At 43.1% G+C, this 22,778-nt stretch overlaps 3 protein-coding genes and 1 long non-coding RNA gene across 6 annotated transcripts in view; 2 read left to right on the top strand and 2 right to left on the bottom strand.

Annotated features, from left to right (window-relative positions):
* Positions 1–50: 50 nt before the first annotated feature.
* Positions 51–9,203, bottom strand: LOC124000443 (MHC class II regulatory factor RFX1-like). Of its 2 annotated transcripts, none has more exons than XM_046306800.1 (7): positions 9,089–9,173; positions 5,055–5,317; positions 4,725–4,853; positions 3,759–3,871; positions 2,660–2,764; positions 937–1,034; positions 51–639 (listed from the first exon to the last, which is right to left on the bottom strand). In XM_046306800.1, the coding sequence occupies exons 2-7, from the start codon at positions 5,293–5,295 to the stop codon at positions 204–206; spliced, it is 1,122 nt and encodes a 373-aa protein (XP_046162756.1). In that variant the 5' UTR covers positions 5,296–5,317; positions 9,089–9,173; the 3' UTR covers positions 51–203. The 2 variants fall into 2 exon arrangements, with proteins under 2 accessions (XP_046162756.1, XP_046162755.1); XM_046306799.1 differs by having other exon boundaries at positions 54–639; positions 9,064–9,203.
* Positions 9,204–11,064: 1,861 nt separating this feature from the next.
* LOC124000429 lies at positions 11,065–13,685 on the bottom strand. Its single transcript, XR_006832615.1, has 3 exons — positions 11,604–13,685; positions 11,250–11,390; positions 11,065–11,124 (listed from the first exon to the last, which is right to left on the bottom strand). It is a non-coding gene; the product is annotated as an uncharacterized LOC124000429 (long non-coding RNA).
* Positions 12,863–15,492, top strand: LOC124000428 (relaxin-3-like). The gene is made up of 2 exons (XM_046306778.1): positions 12,863–13,234; positions 14,200–15,492. Exons 1-2 carry the CDS (start codon positions 12,901–12,903, stop codon positions 14,463–14,465), a joined length of 600 nt encoding a protein of 199 aa, XP_046162734.1. The 5' UTR covers positions 12,863–12,900; the 3' UTR covers positions 14,466–15,492.
* A 926-nt stretch (positions 15,493–16,418) lies between these two features.
* Positions 16,419–22,778, top strand: part of LOC123999130 (interleukin-6 receptor subunit beta-like) — a 30,653-nt gene continuing 24,293 nt past the window's right edge. The window contains exons 1-2 of one of the 2 annotated variants that reach the window (XM_046304573.1): positions 16,419–16,712; positions 20,208–20,306. In XM_046304573.1, coding sequence (XP_046160529.1) covers positions 20,234–20,306 — 73 coding nt within the window. In that variant the 5' untranslated portion in view covers positions 16,419–16,712; positions 20,208–20,233. The remainder of the gene's footprint in view (positions 16,713–20,207; positions 20,307–22,778) is intronic. The other variant, XM_046304572.1, reaches the window with a different exon arrangement.

Below are 22,778 nucleotides of genomic sequence, written 5' to 3'. Positions count from 1 at the left end.
AATAGTATTGAGACTAGTAGAACACTGAAAGGTGTGTGTGAGAGAATAGTATTGAGACTAGTAGAACACTGAAAGGTGTGTGTGAGAGAATAGTATTGAGACTAGTAGAACACTGAAAGGTGTGTGTGAGAGAATAGTATTGAGACTAGTAGAACACTGAAAGGTGTGTGTGAGAGAATAGTATTGAGATTGGCGTCTCTGTCTCATACCTTTTTGTCTGCCGACGGTACGCCACTACCCTCCTCGCACTCTGTTGTACTGACGGTGGCAGGAGAGGAGCGGGCGTTGTGGGTGGAGTAGCCCCCCTGACTGTTGCCACTCAGCATGTACCCCCCCTGGATCACATAGCTGCCCCCGCTTCCATTAGCCCCCGCCCCTTCCCCAGTCCCATTGGCTGTTCCCCCTGTCGCCACCACCGTTGCCCCACCCCCTGAGGTGGCCGCCGGATTGGCCACAATCTGGCCTGTGCCAGCCACGTACATAGACACACCACCGGTGGAGCCCGTTGTCACGGAGACGGTCAGGGGTGTGCCGGTGGTGGGGACCTGTGAGCCAGAGGTGGGAGGGGCTTCGTAGTAAGGGGCGGCGGTGGTCTGAGTGTACAGAGGGGTGTCTGTGTAGGTGAAGCTGCCTGAACGACTGGAGTGAGGGAGGAGGTGGGAAGAGGGAGGGATGAAGGGAGCAGGGGAGGAAAGAAGGACAGTTATTTTCAAATTCAGCAGTATAACTGTTGTCTTGAAAGATGAACCACTGCATCACAAAAATAGCAGTCCCAGATCTGTCTGTGCTGTCTGGCTTACTCCACTGTCTAGTTTTAGAAGTTGAGATGATCAAGCTAGCTAGTTAGCAACAGTTAACAAACCATATAAGCATAGTGGCATAGCATTATATCACCATAGACAGTGTTCAGAGAGAGTAGTGGAGAGGAAAGCTTACATTGTGCTGGTGGTGTAGTTGTTGTCTCCCCCTTCAACATACTGCACCTGATTGGTGTACACATGCTGCACTGGCACCTGCTGGAGCTGCTGCTGCACCTGGGACACACACACACACACACACACACACACACACACACACACACACACACACACACACACACACACACACACACACACACACACACACACACACACACACACACACACACACACACACACACACACACACACACACACACACACACACACACACACAGTCAAAACACTAATCTACTCCCCCTCCTCCAATTTCCTTTGAAGTGTGTCCAAATATTTCAACCGTAGTCAATCATGAGGCATACCACATCAATCACGGGCTCATTCACTTCAATAGGAAAATGACCTTGCAGGCTGCTCCCCTTACCCTTCACATTGCTCTTTCACCTACTGTGTTGTCTCTGCCTTAATCCCACTCCACTCTGTTACCCACTGACAGCCTCTCTAGGATACCTAACTTCCATTTAAAGTTGCAATAAGTCATTTTGGGGCGACCCGATTCCATTCACATATGTGTGTTATGGATCTGTCATTCTCACTGAAAACAAGTCTCAGAAGTGGTAGATCTGTTCTATGTATTTCTCTGCTTCCTGTTCATAAGTTTCTTTTTTGCGTCTTTTACTAGGTTTTGTACACCAGCTTCAAACAGCTGAAAATACCATATTTCTGATTACGGGAAAAATATTTCACAGCGGTTTAGATGGTACAATGATTCTCCACACTTATACCTGCTTGTTTTGTCACATAAATAAAAAATAGTTTGCCTGATTTCAGTTTAACTTTTATTTAACTAGGCAAGTCACTTAAGAACAAATTCCTATTTACAATGACGGCCTACCCCGGACGACGCTGGGCCAATTGTGCAGCGCCCTATGGGACTCCCAATCACAGCTGGATGTGATACAGCCTGGATTCGAACCAGGGACTGTAGTGACGCCTCTTCCACTGAGATGCAGTGCCTTAGACCGCTGCGCCACTCGGGAGCCCGGAAATGGCGGAGCAATTTCTGCATAGTGCATCTTTAAACTGCACTTAGTAGTGGGAGACTAAGGCAGAAATTCTACCTAATTGACCTACTCTGAGGGCAGAGGCTGTGTCAAACAGGAGTGGCTGTCCTTGGGCTGTGGTGACCGTGGGGTAGCCTGCCATCTCCATCCCCTCCCAGCCCAGCGAGAGCACCGACAGGGACAAGGCGAAGGGAGGGAAGGTCAGGGGGAGGGAGAGGGGGAAGTAGGAGGGGTACTCCTGGAGGCTGTGTCCGTCTGTCTGCATGTCTGGGTGTCTGTCTGACGGCACCCATGCAAAGTACTGTGCGTCTGTCCTGCTCTGCTCTGCTGTTGTCCACTCCTCCTCTACCTCTCGGTCTCTCCCTACGTCTGTCTCGTCCCTCTCTCTCTGTTTGCTATGTGAACACTGGAACCAACCAACCAGGAGGGAAATGTTGTGATGTTTATCTGGCTCAGCAGGACCAAATGAATACATAATACAATGCAATACAGCGTGTGGTTGTTGAATTATATATACTATCTTTAGCTCAAAGGATGGTTATGTGTGTGTGTATATTTCTGTGTTATGTGTGGTGTTCTGTTTATGTCTTGTACATGTGTGTTATGCATTTTTGAGAGAGAGTGTGTGTGTGTGCGTGCGTGCATGTGTGTGTGTATGTGTGTGTGTGTGTGTCTTACCTCCTGAGTGAGGTGGACAGGCTGCAGATTGGTGACACTCAGCTGGGTGGTGATACCTTGTTCAGTCTTGGCTGTGATCTGGGACGTTGCCTGCACCACTGACCTCTAAGGACAGAAAACACAACACAGATAGATTCACACAGTGTGTAGCTAAGACAATAGTGTCTGGTAGCTAAGATAACAGCCCTGTTACATCAGCTCAAACTGGGTGTGACGAGAACTGAACATTTTTCCTCATGCTTCCCATGTCCTGACTTGTCTAACAGACGTTTCACACCGTACTACTATGGCTGACCCTGTAAAACAACACATTTCACTGCACCTATCCAGTGTGTGACAATAAAACATCTGAGTTACCGTTTTGCCATCTGAGAGCAGTTAGACACCATAGGCTTGAGAGACTAGTAAGTATTTTGAGCTATTTCCGGCCAAGTTCTCTCGGGGAACAGCAAATGCTAGTTTCGATACTTTTTCCTCAATTCTTGGTTTGTTCAGAGGTTGTTACCGTAAACCCATAACTGCTGAGACTATCACTTCTCATTTTCCACATAATAGTGCACCAATGCTGGACACCAAATACCGAAGAGATGCATAAATACTTTATGTCAGCACTATTTTGGCTTCACCAAGTCTTATGATGAGTTGCGAATAATAAACAGTTTTTATTCTGTGTGGTTTCAAGTTGCAATTGTTGCAATATCATGTGTCTACCAGGATCATGTTCATTAGGGCATGAAAGAGAAAAAGTTCAGATAGTCACCTCTCTGTTTTAATCTGTTTTCTTCTGTTTAGTGCCTAATGAACATGACCCGGGTGTGAATGAGAGAGGGGAAGGGACCTCTACCTGCTGTGTTTTAATCTGTTTTCTTCTGTTTGGTGCCTAATGAACATGACCCGGGTGTGAATGAGAGAGGGGAAGGGACCTCTACCTGCTGTGTTTTAATCTGTTTTCTTCTGTTTGGTGCCTAATGAACATGACCCGGGTGTGAATGAGAGAGGGGAAGGGACCTCTACCTGCTGTGTTTTAATCTGTTTTCTTCTGTTTGGTGCCTAATGAACATGACCCGATTGTGAATGAGAGAGGGGAAGGGACCTCTACCTGCTGTGCTGCTTGCACCTGCTGCACCACCTGTGTGGGAACCCCAGTCTGCTGTACCACAGCTGGAGGAGGGCTCGAGGCAGACACAGAGTCACTTGAATGGAGAGAGCCCTCTGTGGAGAGAGAGTGAAAGAGAAAGGGAGAGAGAGAGAGAAAGAGAGAAAGGGAGAGAGCGAGAGAGGGGGGATAGAGAGAGAAAGGGAAAGAGAGAGAGAAAGGGAGAGAAAGGGAGAGAGAAAAGCAGAGAGAAAAGCAGAGAGAGAGAACGAGACCTGTTAATATGAAATTGTGACTTCTCTCTGAGCCACTACACCCACATATTACAGTACACAACCTCTTCATGATAAGCAAGAGCACAGGGACAGAGTTCACAGCAATCAGAGACATTCCACTCTGCAGGTTTTTAGATTCATTTGGTAGAAACTGTGAATCAGAACGGCTCTCTTAAGATCAAGAACAGAGCTTGAACAGGAAGCTATGAGAGTTGTTACTTCCTCTCTCTCAGGCCCATCTAAGAACGTGACACCAAAGTAATCTGATTCTAATTTATCTTTAGTTTTAGAATTTATAATCTCTGTAAAGCATATCATACCTATTCTAAGCTAAAATAATGTTTGCACCATGTTTTGTGCTTTCATTTGATTTTTAATCCCAGCCCCCATTTCCGCAGAAGGCCTTTTGGTAGGCCATCATTGTACATAATAACTTGTTCTTCACTGACTTGCCTAGTTAAATAAAGAGTCAATCAAATTAAATAAATACAAATGGTCAGGTTTCTGAATGAAATGCCGCAATAATGTAGCCTGGTCCCAGGTGTTTGTGCTTTCTTGCCAACTCTTATGGTCTGCGTGACAATCACCATAGGAGTTGTCAAACAGATCTGGGACCAGACTAGTGTCGGTCATGACTTCAGATAAATTAAGTCTACAGTCAGTAGCATGTGATGTGATGCTGAGCTCGGCTCACCTGTGACGGTGACTACGATGTACTGGGGGGCGTTCTGGGCGTTGTTGGCCTGTGATGAGGAACCCTGGATCTCAGCCGTCACATACTGGGTCTGGGGGGGAGGAGCCTGTGTGGGCGCCACCTGGACAACTGATACAGACACTAGGGTTCATTTATTGCATGATACACATTGTCATAAGCATCTGAATGGATACATACCTATAAGACATGACTCAAAATGCCATAAAAGTACATAAATGTATCAATGAAACAATATAAATATTTATTTATACATCGCAATTAATAAATGTATTACAATCAAATGAAAAACTATACTGGCAGAAACAATACCTGCTGTCTTCTGTGCAGCTGTGGGAGTGGCTTGTGCAGGGGGTGTGGTGTGTCCTGCTGCGGCTGCAGGAGCCCCCACTGTGGTCTGAAGCTGAGCCAGGAACTGCTGCGTAGGAGCTACCACGGTGTGTGGGGCAGCGGATGCTGAGGACTGTCCAGCCACCGTCACACTCCCACTCGCTGCCCCTTGGGGCTGGGTCGTCACAGGCTGCAACTCCCCAACGTAGCCTGTCGTGGCCATCACGAGAACTGGGACTCAGACACTGAATATGTGAAAAATAAAATAAAATCTTGTTAGCTGAGAGATCGAGCTGAAGCCTGGGTGCCAGTCTTTTTCTGCTCTCTTGCCAATTCCTAACGGAATTCTTGTGTTTGGCTTGACAATGACAGCAATGTTGTTGGAAAGAGCACAAACAGATCGGGGACCAGGCTAATCTACAATGAATAAAAAATATAAAAGCAACATGAAACCATTTCAAAGATTTTACTGAGTTACAGTTCATATAAGGAAATCAGTCAATTGAAATAAATTCACCAGGCCCTGTGGATTTCACATGGCTGGGAATACAGATATGCATTCGTTGGTCACAGATACCTATTATTTAAAAGGTAGGGGCATGGATCAGAAAACCAGTCAGTATCTGGTGTGACCACCATTTGCTTCATGCATTGAGACACCTCCTTCATATAGAGTTGATCAGGCTGTTGATTGTGACCAATGGAATGTTGTCCTACTCCTCTTCAAAGGCTGTGTGAAGTTGCTGGGTATTACATTTACATTTAAGTCATTTAGTAGACGCTCTTATCCAGAGCGACTTACAAATTGTATCAGCGGGAACTGGAACACACTGTAGTACACATCAACCCAGAGCATCCCAAACATGCTCAATGGGTGACATGCCTGGAGAGTATGCAGGTCATGGAAGCACTGGGACATTTTCAGCTTCCAGGAATTGTGTACAGATCCTTGTGACACGGAGCTGTGCATTATCATGCTGAAACATGAGCTGATGGCAGCGGATGAATGGCACGACAATGGGCCTCAGGATCTCTTCACATTATATCTGTGCATTCAAATTGGCATTGATAAAATGCAATTGTGTTCGTTGTCCGTAGCTTATGCCTGACCATACCATAACCCCACCCCCACTATGGGGCACTCTGTTCATAACTTTGACATCAGCAAACCGCTCGCTCACACAATGCCATACACGCAGTCTGCCATCTGCCCAGTACAGTTGAAACCGGGATTCATCCATGAAGAGAACACTTCTCCAGCGTGCCAGTGACCATCGAAGGTGAGAATTTTCCCATGTCGGTTACGAAGTCGAACTGCAGTCAGGTCAAGACTGCAGTCAGGTCAAGACCCTGGTGAGGATGACGAGCAAGCAGATGAGCTTCCCCGAGACTGTTTCTGACAGTTCGTGCAGAAACTCTTCAGTTGTGCAAACCCACAGTTTCATCAGCTGTCTGGTAAAGAAGCCAGATGTGGAGATCCTGGGGTGGCATGGTGACACATGGTCTGTGGTTTTGAGGCCGGTTGACAAATTCTCTAAAACAACATTAGGGCGGCTTATGGTAGAAAAATTTACATTCAATTCTCTGGCAACAGCTCTGGTGGACATTCCTGCAGTCAGCATGCCAATTGCACGCTCCCTCAAAACATGACACATCTGTGGCATTGTCTTGTGTGATACAACTGCCCATTTTAGAGTGGCCTTTCATTGTCCCCAGCACAATGTGCACCTGTGTAATGATCCTACTGTTTAATCAGCTTCTTGATATGCCACACCTATCCGATGGATGGATTATCTTGGCAAAGGAGAAATGCTCACTAACAGGGATGTAAACAAATTTGTGAACAAAATTTGAGAGAAATAAGCTTTTTGTGTGTATGGAAAATTTCTGGGATCTTTTATTTCAGCTCAAGAAATATGGGACCAACACTTTACATGTTGTGTTTATATTTTTGTTCAGTGTAGCCATAGATAGTAATTGTTAAATTGTTGCTTTATCTTTAATGGGGCCCTATCATCATCATCATCCAGACTGTTCCTTAACGTGATAATGATTGAGTCAGTGAGGCCAGATGGAACCCAGCAGGAGAGGTTTCTTATCAGCACCTGGCTTTTTACCGCTGTCTCAGAATCAGAATCACCTTTATTCGCCATGTGCATTTGCACATACTCCGAATTGTACGTGTTGATATGGTGCTGCTCGTGATTGAAAACATTTAGAGACCGAATACAGACAGAGAAGTTTAAACACAGTTTACATACCTTTTAAACAATTATACCACAGTAATTAATGTATTGTAGCACTGCCTCTAATTAATTCCATAATTGAAATTGCTATACACATGGGGAACTTCTGCTTCTTTACACATATTCTGTCTGGGCCTAATAATGAGTCAATTCACTTATGACTGAGATTTCCCCTCCAAAGACTGTTAGTGGTACAGCTAGAGAAGAGGTGTGGGGAAGGAGAAGGCTTGAAGGGAAAGAAAGGCATGTATTTGGTGTCCCGTTACCTGTAATGCGATCAGCCATCTCTAATGTGACTGCTGCTGCTACAGGCCAGAAGGCTTTTTACATTTACATTTTTCATATTTAGCAGACACTCATATCCAGAGCGCCTTACAGTAGTGAGTGCATTCATTTTAATACTTTTTTTGTACTGGTCCCTCGTGGGAATCGAACACACCAACTGATCTTCACGGGACTGCAACATGAGTAAAGTGGGGAAGCCAGTCTCCATTCTGCTTGTCGATTGACACTGCGTAAAGCATTGGTATTGTTTTGACTTTTAGTTCACTTGTAATTTACATGGTTAATGAAGGGGTAATAACATGGTGTCTGGACGAACTACAGAATTTAGGCCACTCTTTTAGAATCGAATATCCAGCCTCTAGCTTTGACATGTCTATTTCTCCCTAAAGTACCAAACCCTTCTCTCCCTCGCACTCTCTCATATACAGAAGAGACACTGCTCTGTGGAATTTATAACAGTATAGCAGGTTTACAGATGTGAAGCAAAATGTTTTCAAGAACACTACCATTTCACCCCTTTTTAGCCTATTCAATAGTATGGGTTTTATTGAGTAGCCAATACTCAGCAAATAACTATATATGACCTTTGTGGTTGCCAAAATGAGACGAAGATATACATTACTGGACAAAATTCAGTTTAGCTATTAGCTATCCAAGTGAATGAGTTACTGTTTGGAATTAACGCAAATGCCCCCCATGTTTCAAGGTCCTTGCCACTGTAACCTACATCTGCATAATATAGTCAGTCGCGCCCCTCACTGACACGCCCCTCTTCACATTGCTTGCTTGACTTCACTTCCCAGTGCCACCTTTCTTGCCTTCGTACGGGCTTGAGAACTAAAACCTCTGCCCGGCTATTTCTTCTTATTTACCAGATTACAATGCATCTTTAGTTAGCTTTTTAATTTGTTTTATCCAGGCTACTACTATCAGCTCGCAGTGAGATTGGCTAGCAGCAACTAGCTAGCTAACGTTGGTCAACGAGTCAACCTCTGTCTCAGCCAGACAGAAGGACATTTTGCGTTAAAGCTGATAAGATGGGTAAAGTTAGAACATTATTTGACAGATGCCACTGTGGTTTTCCACGTAGCCTGGCTAGCTAACATTAGCTTCGAGCTGGTCAGCAAGCTGCATGTCAACAGCAGAGCTAGCTAACGGTCGTTAGCTTGTCTCGCGTATCTACAACACCCGCCATTTTGTACCCATATCGTGCATTTGACATCGCCATAACAACGGCCTGGGTATTAAAGCGTCATGTCAGGCATAATGTACTCAGACACCGCGTTTCAAGAGACACTATTGATGAGCCAACAAGCAAGTTAGTTACCTAGAGACGTTGGCAACCCGTTTGCTATAAATGGCTACTGAAACAGGCAAAGAAAAACAGCAGCATCCAACATAATGTTTCATTTGAAATGTTAGAAGCACACGTAAACTATCTAATATGTTTAGAGTTTCACCTCTGATTCCAAGTGAATTTCCCACCGGTATTTTGGTTTTTATTTTTTTCAAGGATTCAGGCTGTTGTTGTTGATTCTCGTTGCTGGGTTCTTGTCGCCAGGGCTACCGTGGCTATGGCGCTTCGTCCTCACCGGGGCAACTGTTGCTACCCACCCGCTTTCTTCCCTCCCCCTCATTCGTGCTGATTGGCAGACAACTCCCAACATGTTTTAAAGTGGTAGTACCACATCATTTGTCGATACAAAGCACTTCTTCACATCTGTGAGAAACCCATGTCCAGTTTGAACATGAAATTAAACAACGGAGGCGGTTCCCAAATCCGGGATAGAAATTTGATTATTCTAATGTCAATCAACTAGTGATTTGGTAGTAACACTGTGTCTCAGTTTGATCGCCGTTTTATTTGATCAAATATGTTGAAATAAAATGTTACATTAAGTTAGACAATGCGACCTCAATGTCACCTGGTCTGCAAGCATGCAACCTTATTATTGTGTAGGCCTAGACCTAGTGTAGCAAGCTCTTTTAGAGCAATTAGGTTAAGTGAAAGTGACATAACTATTATATTGCAGATGAGTGATCAGTGAATTTAGTTGTCTAAAACAACAACACTGTATATGAACTCTGAATGAAAATGAGTAGTTTAACATGGATTCTGTTCTCTCTCTCTCTCCTGCTCTCTCACACATTTAATGTAAAGGGATTTATTGGCGTGGTAAACAGTGAAATACATGTGTCTATGTTTTTGGTTGGATAGGTTTCTTAATTTCTTTCTTAGGTTTTTGCATTCTTCACCAAACCATTTGTTATTGTTGTTAATTTTCTTAGGTCGTCTGCTTGACATTTTTAGATTTGATAAGGCAGCTGAAAGGTCAAATATACTTTAGGCTTTGTAATAACAAGTTGAACTATTTCAGTGAAACGTTTTCTAAAAGGGATTGAATTTGTTGTTGCCCAATTTCTTTGGGTTGGTTTCTACACTACTTTCCTTCCATCGATAGCATGTCTTAGTATTATGCAGTCCCTTTGGCTTTGATGCCTCATGATTGAATATTGAGCTTTTCAAATAGACTGCAATTTTGCTGTGATCTGATACAGGTGTAGGTGTGTCAGTGGGCTGACTGTGAATGCTCTGAGAGACTCGGTTGGGATCAGTGATAAAGCAATCTACAGTACCACTGCCAAGGGATGAACTGTAGGTGTACCTACCACAGGAGTCACCTCAAAGCTTACCAGTGACTAAGTACAGACCCAGCGACCGACATAGCTGCAAGAACTGTGACCAATTTTTGTTAGTTGTTTTGCAGTAGTTATGTCTTGCACACACACAAACATAAACTCAGCAAAAAAAGAAACGTCCTCTCACTGACAACTGCGTTTATTTTCATCAAACTTAACATGTGTAAATATTTGTATGGACATAACAAGATTCAACAACTAAGACATAAACTGAACAAGTTCCACAGACATGTGACTAACAAAAATGGAATATGTGTCCCTGAACAAAGGGGGTGTCAAAATCAAAAGTAAGTCAGTATCTGGTGTGGCCACCAGCTGCATTAAGTACTGCAGTGCATTTCCTCCTCATGGACTGCATCAGATTTGCCAGTTCATGCTTTGAGATGTTACCCCACTCTTCAACCAAGACACCTGCAAGTTCCCATTTCTGGGGGGAATGGCCCTAGCCCTCCGATCCAACAGGTCCCAGACGTTCTCAATGGGATTGAGATCCGGGCTCTTCGCTGGCCATGGTAGAACACTGTCATTCCTGTCTTGCAGGAAATCCCACACAGAACGATCAGTATGGCTGGTGGCATTGTCATGCTGGAGGGTCATGTCAGGATGAGCCTGCAGGAAGAGTACCACATGAAGGAGGAGGATGTCTTCCCGTAACGCACAGCGTTGAGATTGCCTGCAATGACAACAAGCTCAGTCGATGATGCTGTGACACACCGCCCTAGGCCATGACGGACCCTCCACCTTCAAATCAATCCTGCTCCAGAGCACAGGACTCGGTGTAACACTCATTCCTCGTTGTAACACGAATCTGACCATCACCCCTGGTGAGACAAAACCGCGATACACACACACGTATACAGACAAAGTTTACATACTGGCAACAAACAAATTATTCAAAAAGCAACACATTCAGTCGCCATCAATGTCGCTCTCTTAACCTGCTCACCTGGTCACTCACCACTACCGACGGAGGAGGAGCATAGATGTAGAGACATCTGACAGACAGGCCATGGAACACCTCAACGGGCACCTCGTCGTCGTCCGCAGTCACAGCTCCTCCTCCGTCGGTAGGCTGGATCTTCCACTACTGAAATGTAGCACACATGTACATTTGTAGTATACTGTATGTACTAAACTGGGTATTTGTGTTTGAGAAAACATGTTCTTGATACCGACATTTTGACACTGTGCAAATGAGTCTCCAACGTCCCCCTGAAATACCATGTTGTTCGCATTGTTATCAACCTATTAATTACTTATTCACAAATCCATTGTCAATTCTGAAACGGGAGACCTTTACCTATGCGTTGACACAGATAGGGTCCCAGTCTTTGTTTGACTCAGATGATGACTTCCATGTTATCTGCCTTTGAAAATGTCACCCGCTTTGCCTCATTCCGTCGCACGCACCCCCTACTCCTTGATGTGTGAACCCCCCACCTGTGACTTCATCCCTCTTTTTTTCAGAGAGAGAGAGATGGAGAAATATGAGGGGAGAAGCAAGTCATGGGAGAATAATCAGAGCTGGGGTTACAGAGTCAACACTGAAAAGGTGTGAAGTGGTATAGGAGAAGAGTTTAAGTTTTACTTGAAAGTAAGTTCTATATAATAATAAAAATATATATTTTATTTAGTGCTTTTCATTACAAGCAGAATCTCAAAGTCACTTTGAAAACAAAATGTAACCAGAAACTATTTAACAAAACAAAGGTAGGGATCTGTCAGTATGTTGGCGATGGTCAACTTTAGAAGATAGGCAGTTCAGAAAGGTAATATCTTGAGAGGAGGAGGATAGATGTAGAGACATCTGACAGACAGGCCATGGAACACCTCAACGGGCACCTCGTCGTCGTCCGCAGTCACAGCTCCTCCTCCGTCGGTAGGCTGGATCTTCCACTACTGAAATGTAGCACACATGTACATTTGTAGTATACTGTATGTACTAAACTGGGTATTTGTGTTTGAGAAAACATGTTCTTGATACCGACATTTTGACACGTTGGCATCACACTTCTGAACTGTCATCATACCCAACATTCCTACTGTACCTCTGTAGAAGATTTGATCAAGTTTAAATATGTATTTTTAAGGTGTTTTGACACTTTATTCAGATAGTGAGGAAATAAACAAGAGGGAGAAACAGTGGGAAGGGTGGACACAGTGGGAAGGGAAACAGTGGGAAGGGAAACAGTGGGAAGGGTGGACACAGGTATTGAATCCTGGTCTCCGGATGTGATTTGTATGTAACATGTGTTAGGGAGTGTTACCACTACACCGTGGCTCTGCACATTAACACTTGCTTTGCATGAGCAGAAATGTCTGGTGATCAAGTGAGTTTGAGGTGGGTGATGACCACAAAAAAGGTGTAGGTGAGGATTCAAATGAAACGTGGGTTTGACATCCAGAAAATGTGTTTTTCTGTAATCAGATTACAAACTACTCTGACATCATCGTCGCGTTTTGAGCAGTATTGGCTAATTATGCCACCTTTGGTCAGTGCTTTGTCTCCATAAAGGTCTCTGGGTCTATCTCTCTCTCCTATCTATGACTGTCCTGGTTGGGAGGGTGTGCATGTGCAAGTTCCATGTCTACATCGTATGGCTGAGGACCCATTTATAAACCAATACCAGGTCACTGGGGAAGTCACACAACACTCACGACCACAGAGAGACAGAGAAAAACACCTGCTCCAAACAGCCCAGTCTACCATTGAAGAATCTATCCTCTCTCCTCCTTTTTTGCTCACTCGTTCATTTACCTCCTGGGACATGATGTGGAAACCACTGGTATTAGCTGTGTGTCTGTTAGTGGCTGGGGTGCAGGGGATGGAGCGCCCCATGTATGGAGTGAAGCTATGTGGCCGGGAGTTCATCCGGGCGGTCATCTTCACCTGTGGAGGATCTCGCTGGAGACGGTCACTCGGGAGTGCAGGTGAGGCATGCCAGCTGGACAAGCCTTTTATTGGGTCATTGTGTTTCTAAATTGTGCACATTTTGATTCTAGCCAAGCAGTAATGCACCTTATTCAATTTATCAGTGATTTATGGTTTGTTGAGTAAAGGGAAAGGACTATGTTGGCTTTTTTGTACCACTGGCTTTGTCCATTGGAATGTATTATATCCTCACAGTTGATTACGTCCACCTAGTCGATTACATTTTTTTCATTTAAATGTATTGTGCATTGGTCCAAACACATCAAGACAGTAGTCTCCCTCTCAGGAGACTGAAAGTATTTGACATGGGTCCTCAGTTCCTCAAAAAGTGCTGTAGCTGCCCCATCGAGAGCATCCTACTGGTTGCATCACTGCCTGGTATGGCAACTGCTTGGCCTCTGACCACAAGGCACTGCAGAGGGTGGTGTGTACGACACAGTACATCACTGGGGTCAAACTTCCTGCCATCTGGGACCTCTATACCAGGCGGTGTCAGAGGAAGGCTCAAAAATGTGTCAAGGACTCCAGCCACCCTAGTCATAGACTGTTCTCTCTGCTACTGAGTGTCAGTCGGTACCGGAGCACCAAGTCTAGGTCCAAAAGGCTTCTAAACAGCTTCTACCCCCAAGCCATAAGCCTCCTGAACAGCTAATCAAAGGGCTACCCAGACCCTTTTGCATTGCCCCCCCCCCCCCTTTTACGCTACTGCTACTCACATTGACTCTGTACCGGTACCCCCTGTATATAGCCTCGCTAGGGTTATTTTACTGCTGCTCTTTAATTACTTGTTACTTTTATTACATTTTTTACCAACTTATCTATTTTCTACTTGTATTTGGCACGTTACACATAACATTTTCTTTGAAATAGAAACACAGTAATCTTTGACTTTTGAATGTATAAATTGAGCAGCACTGAGAGTCAATATCACATTTCAACACTCCTACTATAAACTGCATTTCAGGAGACTTCCCTCAGGACCCTTTCAGCTCCCATGACGAGGACTCGTCTGAAGGCTGGAACTCAGACTCCCAGGTCCCAGAGGGTCCCTTCCAGCATGTCCAGGAGGGTGGGGTGTTCATCAGCAGGCCAGCCCGCTCCCTCATCTCAGAGGACATACTGGAGGCTCTCCGTATGTCAGACCGTAAGAGCCGTGATGTGGTGGTGGGCCTGTCCAACGCCTGCTGCAAGTGGGGCTGCAGCAAGGGAGACATCAGCTCCCTTTGCTGAGAATCCACCCCATTCTCTCTCCTCCCATGCACACACATAGCCCTACACATACCTGGTATTTTCTCATCTCTCTCTCTCTGTTTTTCTAACTGCTCTCCAGAGTGTTTCCGAGTTAAAGTATCATGTTAACTGTTCAGGGAGAATATAACCTTATTCTCCATATAGACCCAGTCGGTATTAGATTGAACGTCATGACACTACCTGCCTGTAAAACAACCTGTGTTTACCTAGGTTTCCCCATTGACTCACAGCAAAAACGTTATCTTTTTCAAACGCAATTTTCTTATTGTCTGCTTGTTTTAGTCAATTACAAAACTCCATTTACAAAAAGTACAACATGTCTAAAGATTACTTTTCAATATTGCCTCTCCCTAGCGTTCATACTACTTAGAAAAAGGTAATATTGTGGGGCTTCCCTTATTATGCTTTTTCCATGACAATGCTAGCAGCAATTTGAGTGACAGCTAGCTACTGACCGGAACATTAAGCTAGCCAAGACCAATAACACAAACAATCTGACTATCCAGCTAGTGGAATTACAAACGGACAGTATGAGCTAAACAAGTTAAATGTGTTAACCGTGATGAAATGTTTTCCACACACATACCTACGTATAGCCTTCTTGGACACCGCGTCCCCACATTTCCCACACCGAATAGCCTGAAGCCACAGGGCTCTTCTCCCAGGCTCTATTTCCCAACGTGGGACCATTGCGAACCATTGATCGGAATTTCAGCGGGTTTTCCCCAATTTATGGGCGTGGTCTAGGGGAATTCCTTATTATTATGTCATTACCGACTGGGACTGAATACCGATATCTTCCTGTCTCTATACGTGTGGAATGTGGCTACCTGTGATGAAATGTGGTTTCCAGACCACTTTCTCCATGGCTGTTTTTGGATCCTTCCTACTTTTTGCCTCACTGTCATCATTCACATATTTTTAATTTTTAAATCTGTCAAATCTGTTTAATTTTGTATTATGAACCTGTTATAAAGGTTTTAATAAAGATTTGATTTGCTTAACATTCTGACTCTTGGTATGTTTTCCCACCAGCCACAGATACGGCCAATGCCAGAATCATGACATAGGAAAACATAGGGCCATAGGACATAATGGAGTTGGCCTATGACATGTGTAAAGGAACTTTTAATTCTACTGCACAAAAAATATTGCGTTTTGAATAAAATGACTCATTCAAATGGAGTACAATCCTACAGGAATAAAACACACTTGACCCCTCAAAAGTGCCCATAAGGGAACTGAACAAAACGGATGCAATCTGGAAGTGGCAGTGGCCTACATTACATTTACATTTACATTTAAGTCATTTAGCAGACGCTCTTATCCAGAGCGACTTACAAATTGGTTACAGCATCATTTAATCTGTTGTTATTCTGCTACTATGTATTATGTTACCAATACTATTTACATGTTCAAATTATATTCTGATTACAATTACTATCTCTCATCTTTTCACTAAATGCAATCTATTAGCTTCCAAAATGCATAAGGTATATCTAGCTGTCTGATAACACCTGATTGAATGGCTCCGCCTGCCCTTTCAAAAACCCACAGTGCATTAAGTGAATGTTGGAAAAAGATCTTGGTTCCCTTCTAAACATAGAAATGTGAATGCAGAACGGATTCGGCTACAAAATAGGTGAAGTGAACTGACAAAAGAGTTTCTCATTCAAAGGAAAGCGCAGTGTGAAAACAAAGAGAACTGAGATATTTAGCTTTTTTACCCCAGAGTTCACTTTAAAGAGGACTGAAATAAGTTATTTTAAAGAGGACTGACTATATGTGAAAACACCATTATAATGTAGGGTTAAAATTGATGCAATAGAGGATCGCTGCCAAAGGAAATTTAGACGGGTCATAGTAGGCGGGTCATCAGATCACAGAGCCTTTTAGAGATGTGTCCATACCCCTTCCGGGATCATTACACTCCGCTTTGCGGATCATAGACAAGTTGGATGTGTGAGAAATAGTTAGGTCTACACACACATCCAATCTAGTTTCCGCCATATTGCTTTTACCTATTCAGCCTAATCATTTCGGTGAAAGGGAGTGAGCGAGGAGGCAAGGGAGGAAGCATCGTTTTAGAATGAAATATAGCCAGTGTGCGGCGAAAAGCTCCCAAACTTCTGCGCACGTAAACATCGCAAACATTTATTCAATGTACAATAGAATGCTGGCGAAAGATGGAAGTTCCGTTATTTTGAAGTTCTTCTTGACGACGAGGTAATAGCTCTTATTTTTCGAACCACTTATTTTTCAACATAACTTACAGTTTGCGGAAATCATGTTGTTCACTAGGCCTACCAGTATAACGTTTTTAGACTTGAAATGATACAAGACTTTGAATGTTCACTCTCATCTCTATACGTATGGCTATGGTAAGCTAATTTGCATCATAACATGACAACAATGGTTAATAGAAACCAGATGCTTTTATCATCCTGTGCTTTTGGCTTAAAAACATGTATGTATGTAGGCAGATATGTCAGTGGCGAAGACAGTGACAGATATGTAACCAATGATGTATATAAACCCTGGATTGCTGATTGTTATATAAATATTGAACATTAATCCACTGACGAAATTAGTGAAGCCACAATGGTAGCAGAACATTAATCTAGGAATGAATGAAATTATAAGTATTTCCATTAAATGTTTCAAGGACGCCCCCTAAAGTACATGTATTTGTGTAATTTTTGTTGTTGTAGTGGGTCAAACATTAGTAATCTAAAACTTGTACTTTTAACAAAGCAGTCATCTTGTATATATTTCAAATGTTTATGGCTAATATACTTTTAAAGTATGTGTTATTTTACTAGGCAAGTCAGTTAGTGTATATATAAATCTTATTTTCAACACATCGTATATATAAATCCTACCGGCCCCCTAGCAGTCATCTAGTGTAGGTATAAATGCCTTGTTTAGGCTGTAACACACAGATTTTCCCTTGCAGTCAGTCTATAATAGAATACATAAATCATTGTTGACATTAATACATAACATTTTATCGCCCCCTAGCAGTCATTTTAGTGTATATATAAATCAGCTTGGCATGGCATTTCAACACATCGCCCCTAGCAGTCATCTAGTGTATATATAAATCATTGGCTGTAACACATCGTCATCATCTAGTGTATATATAAATCATTGGCTGCTGTAGTCATCTAGTGTATATATAAATCATTGGCTGTAACACGCCCCCTAGCAGTCATCTAGTGTATATATAAATCATTGGCTGCCCCCTAGCAGTCATCTAGTGTATATATAAATCATTGGCTGTAACACATCGCCCCCTAGCAGTCATCTAGTGTATATATAAATCATTGGCTGTAACACATCGCCCCTAGCAGTCATCTAGTGTATATATAAATCATTGGCTGTAACATCCCCTAGCAGTCATCTAGTGTATATATAAATCATTGGCTGTCATCTAGTGTATATATAAATCATTGGCTGTAACACTAGCCCCCAGTCATCTAGTGTATATATAAATCATTGGCTGTAACACATCGCCCCCTAGCAGTCATCTAGTGTATATATAAATCATTGGCTGTAACACATCGCCCCCTAGCAGTCATCTAGTGTATATATAAATCATTGGCTGTAACACATCGCCCCCTAGCAGTCATCTAGTGTATATATAAATCATTGGCTGTAACACATCGCCCCCTAGCAGTCATCTAGTGTATATATAAATCATTGGCTGTAACACATCGCCCCCTAGCAGTCATCTAGTGTATATATAAATCATTGCCCCCTAGCAGTCATCTAGTGTATATATAAATCATTGGCTGTAACACATCGCCCCCTAGCAGTCATCTAGTGTATATATAAATCATTGGCTGTAACATCGCCCCCTAGCAGTCATCTAGTGTATATATAAATCATTGGCTGTAACACATCGCCCCTAGCAGTCATCTAGTGTATATATAAATCATTGGCTGTAACACATGGCGCCCCCTAGCAGTCATCTAGTGTATATATAAATCATTGGCTGTAAGCAGTCATCTAGTGTATATATAAATCATTGGCTGTAACCATCGCCCCCTAGCAGTCATCAGTCATCTAGTGTATATATATATATAAATCATTAGCAGTCATCTAGTGTATATATAAATCATTGGCTGTAACACATCCCCTAGCAGCAGTGTATATATAAATCATCTAGTGTCATATATAAATCATTGGCTGTAACACATCGCCCCCTAGCAGTCATCTAGTGTATATATAAATCATTGGCTGTAACACATCGCCCCCTAGCAGTCATCTAGTGTATATATAAATCATTGGCTGTAACACATCGCCCCCTAGCAGTCATCTAGTGTATATATAAATCATAAATAGCAGTCATCATTGCTGCTGTAGCAGTCATCTAGTGTATATATAAATCATTGGCTGTAACACCCCTAGCAGTCATCTAGTGTATATATAAATCATTGGCTGTAACACATCGCCCCCTAGCAGTCATCTAGTGTATATATAAATCATTGGCTGTAACACATCGCCCCCTAGCAGTCATCTAGTGTATATATAAATCATTGGCTGTAACACATCGCCCCCTAGCAGTCATCTAGTGTATATATAAATCATTGGCTGTAACACATCGCCCCCTAGCAGTCATCTAGTGTATATATAAATCATTGGCTGTATCATTGGCTGTAACACATCGCCCCTAGCAGTCATCTAGTGTATATATAAAATTGGCTTGCCCTAGCAGTCATCTAGTGTATATATAAATCACACATCGCCCCCCTAGCAGTCATCTAGTGTATATATAAATCATTGGCTGTAACACTGAAAAGGTTTTGCACGTTACTGTGTGAATTGGCGACACCTATCACCAAAGATCAGTCTTGTTTTACTCCAATGTTTGTAAACAATGTAAATGTAAACAAACCCTGTCTAGCCTCAAAGCATGGTTAAAACTGTAATGTTGATATGGTCAGTCCTTGCATCCATAGGCCTGTCTATGAATTTGAGAGTGGTTACATTTCTCCAGGCCCATCCTTCATATTTTTACCAAAACAGAGGCTGTTGACCACTTTGTTATTATTTCTAGCAGTAAGGACTAAAAGGCCCAGTGCAGTTATGCTCCTGTGTTTTAAATATATTTCCACACTATGAGGTTGGAATAATACTGTATATATAAATCATTGGCTGAGTGTATATATAAATCATTGGCTGTGTATATATAAATCATTGGGAAAATTATGATAAGGCCATTTTAGTATAGGAGCAGTTTGAAAAGGCCACCTGATATTTCATTGGCTGTCTGTTTTGGTGGGATGGAGATTTGGCCTGCCTGGTGACATCACCTGGCGTTAAATGTGTTAATAGACCAATAAGACAGAGAGTTTCAAACCTCTCTGCCAATAACAGCTAGTTTTCAGTTTTCCATTCCCTACTCAGATCACTCCCAGACAGTCCTAGCAAAATTCTTGCTTTGTAAATCGCTCTTTGCTAAGAAGCTATGCTGCTGTTGTTGATCACATTTTAATTGAAAACAATCATAGTAAGGTACTTTTTATTTGTTACCCAGAAATGATTTGATTTTGATATTAAATCTGGCTGCATTGGACCTTTAAGGATGTGTGTGTGCGTGTGTGTGTGTAAAAGTTTTGTCTGTGCGTGTGTGTCCGCATCTGTGTATGTGAGAATTCTGAAACATTCATACACCTGCCATTCACCACTCATTTGGTGTGTGTGTGTTTTCCATAGCTGCTGATGGCATAGTGGTGTGAGTAATGGCATGGCCCAGAGTCCCATGCCTTCTGCTGATCCTGCTGCTCCTACTACACACCTGCTTACCTCAACCAGGTGAGTCCTTCACACTGGACTGATCCCAGATCTTTTCCTGGTAAAGTCATGTGACCAGGATATTCTCCTTGTGACTATTTATAATCTCTATTTGACACACCCTCAGATCCACCATTCACTGATCAGCTCTGGGGTTTCTTCAAATAATTCAGATGGACTAAACCGTAATGCTGATCTATATGTTTGATCTGATTGTCTGTCAATGTTATTAGTTCATTCTTCTTATTAAACACTGGACCGTATCTTTTATACTGTTTTTCACACTGTGTATTCATGTACTGTATTCTTCACATATCTCATTTTAATATATCTGCTACTGTACATTGCATTTTTGTTATACTGTTTAAACATACTGTGTATTTACAGTGCATTTGGAAAGTATTCAGACCCCTTGACTTTTTCTACATTTTTGTTAATGTTAAGTTACAGCCTTATTCTAAAATGTATTCAATTAGTTTTTTTCCCTCATTAATCTACACACAATACCCCATAAAGATATCAGAACTGAAATATAACATTTACATAAGTATTCAGACCCTTTACTCAGTACTTTGTTGAAGGACCTTTGAAAGTGATTAGAGCCTTGACTTTTCTTGGGTATGACGCTACAAGCGTGGCACACCTGTATTTGGGGAGTTTCTCCCATTCTTCTGTGCAGATCCTCTCAAGCTCTGTCAGGTTGGATGGGGAGCGTTGCTGCACAGCTATTTTCAGATCTCTCCAGAGATGTTCGATCGGGTTCAAGTCCGGGCTCTGGCTGGGCCACTCAAGGACATTCATAGACTTTTCCCGAAGCGACTCCTGCGTTGTCTTGGCTGTGTGCTTAGGGTCGTTGTCCTGTTGGAAGGTGAACCTTTGCCCCAGTTTGAGGTCCCGAGTGCTCTGGAGCAGGTTTTTCATCAAGGATATTTCTGTACTTTGCTCCATTTATCTTTCCCTCGATCCTGACTAGTCTTCCAGTCCCTGCCGCTGAAAAACATCTCGACAGCATGATGCTGCCACCACCATGCTTCACAGTAGGGATGGTGCCAGGTTTCCTCCAGACGCTTGGCATTTAGGCCAAAGAATTAAATCATAGTTTCATCAGATCGGAGAATCCTGTTTCTCATGGTCTGAGAGTCCTTTAGGTGCCTTTTGGCAAACTCCAAGAGAGCTGTCATGTGCCTTTTACTGAGGAGTGACTTCCGTCTGGCCACTCTACCATAAAGGCCTGATTGGTGGAGTGCAGAGACGGTTGTCCTCCTGGAAGTTTCTCCCATCTTCACAGAGGAACTCTGGAGCTCTGTCAGAGTGACCATCGGATTCTTGGTCACCTCCCTGACCAAGGCCCTTCTCCCCTGATTGCTCAGTTTGGCCGGGCTGCCAGCTCTAGGAAGTGTCTTGGTGGTTCCAAAATTCTTCCATTTAAGAATGATGGAGGCCACTGTGTTCTTGGGGACCTTCAATGCTGCAGAAATGTGTTGGTACCCTTCCCCAGATCTGTGTTTCGACACAATCGGAGCTCTAAGGACAATTCCTTAACCTCATGGCTTGGTTTTTGCTCTGACATGCAATGTAACACAAGCATTTCTCTGCACCCGCTATAACATCTGCTAGACTTTATGCATCCCCATTTCCTTCATTTTATTCAACACAACCTTTCATAGAGATCATATCAGTATCAGTCTTAATTAATGCGTAGGGGACCAAGAGGTAAATGGTTCCTAATCACCACCCTGTTAGTCATATCACATATGCTATGGACCTTGTGTTGTGTTCATTATAGTAGGCAATGGTAAACATTTTGAAATGGAAAACGTTTATGAGTGTTTCTTATTGGACAAGTCCAGGTAGTTCCTCCCTGTTTCAGATGTTTTTCGTCTGTTTGCTGCCTAATGAACACAACCCTTGGTGTGTGGTTATGATTTTATGTTTCATACTGATACTAGAAGAGGAGAGGAACTCTGAGAGAGGAAGGGTGTCACCACCTTGCAAGATCTCTGTCTTGTTATAATTTCCTGTTTGGGCTTCATATTCCTTGAAACGCTCTCATTGTGTGCTTGTGGTTTCAACGTTGTGTGTGTGTGTGAGGGGGGGGTTTAGGGTAAAGAGGATGCCAATAACAACAGAAGGAACGCTAAGCTGTTACAGTTCCTTTAAAGGTGAATGTCATCTGGATTTTATTTTTTCTCTTTCTCTCTCACTATCTGTTTATGTGAAACCGCCACGCATGTCTCCAGCTCAATCATCAAGTTTGCAGACAACACAACAGTGGTAGGCCTGATTACCAACAACGACGAGAGCCTACAGGGAGGAGGTGAGGGCCCTGGTGGAGTGGTGCCAGGAAAATAACCTCTCCCTCAACGTCAACAAAACGAAGAATAGCGGAGAGAGCACGCCCCCATCCACATTGACAGGGCTGCAGTGGAGAGGATCAAAAGCTTCAAGTTCCCCAGCGTGCAAATCATTTAGGACCTGAAATGGTCAACAACG

This window comes from Oncorhynchus gorbuscha, linkage group LG16 (assembly GCF_021184085.1).
Source record: "Oncorhynchus gorbuscha isolate QuinsamMale2020 ecotype Even-year linkage group LG16, OgorEven_v1.0, whole genome shotgun sequence".
NCBI lineage: Eukaryota > Metazoa > Chordata > Actinopteri > Salmoniformes > Salmonidae > Oncorhynchus > Oncorhynchus gorbuscha.
The sequence above is the reverse complement of the archived record's forward strand: the minus strand, read 5'-3'. Positions and strand labels throughout refer to the sequence as shown.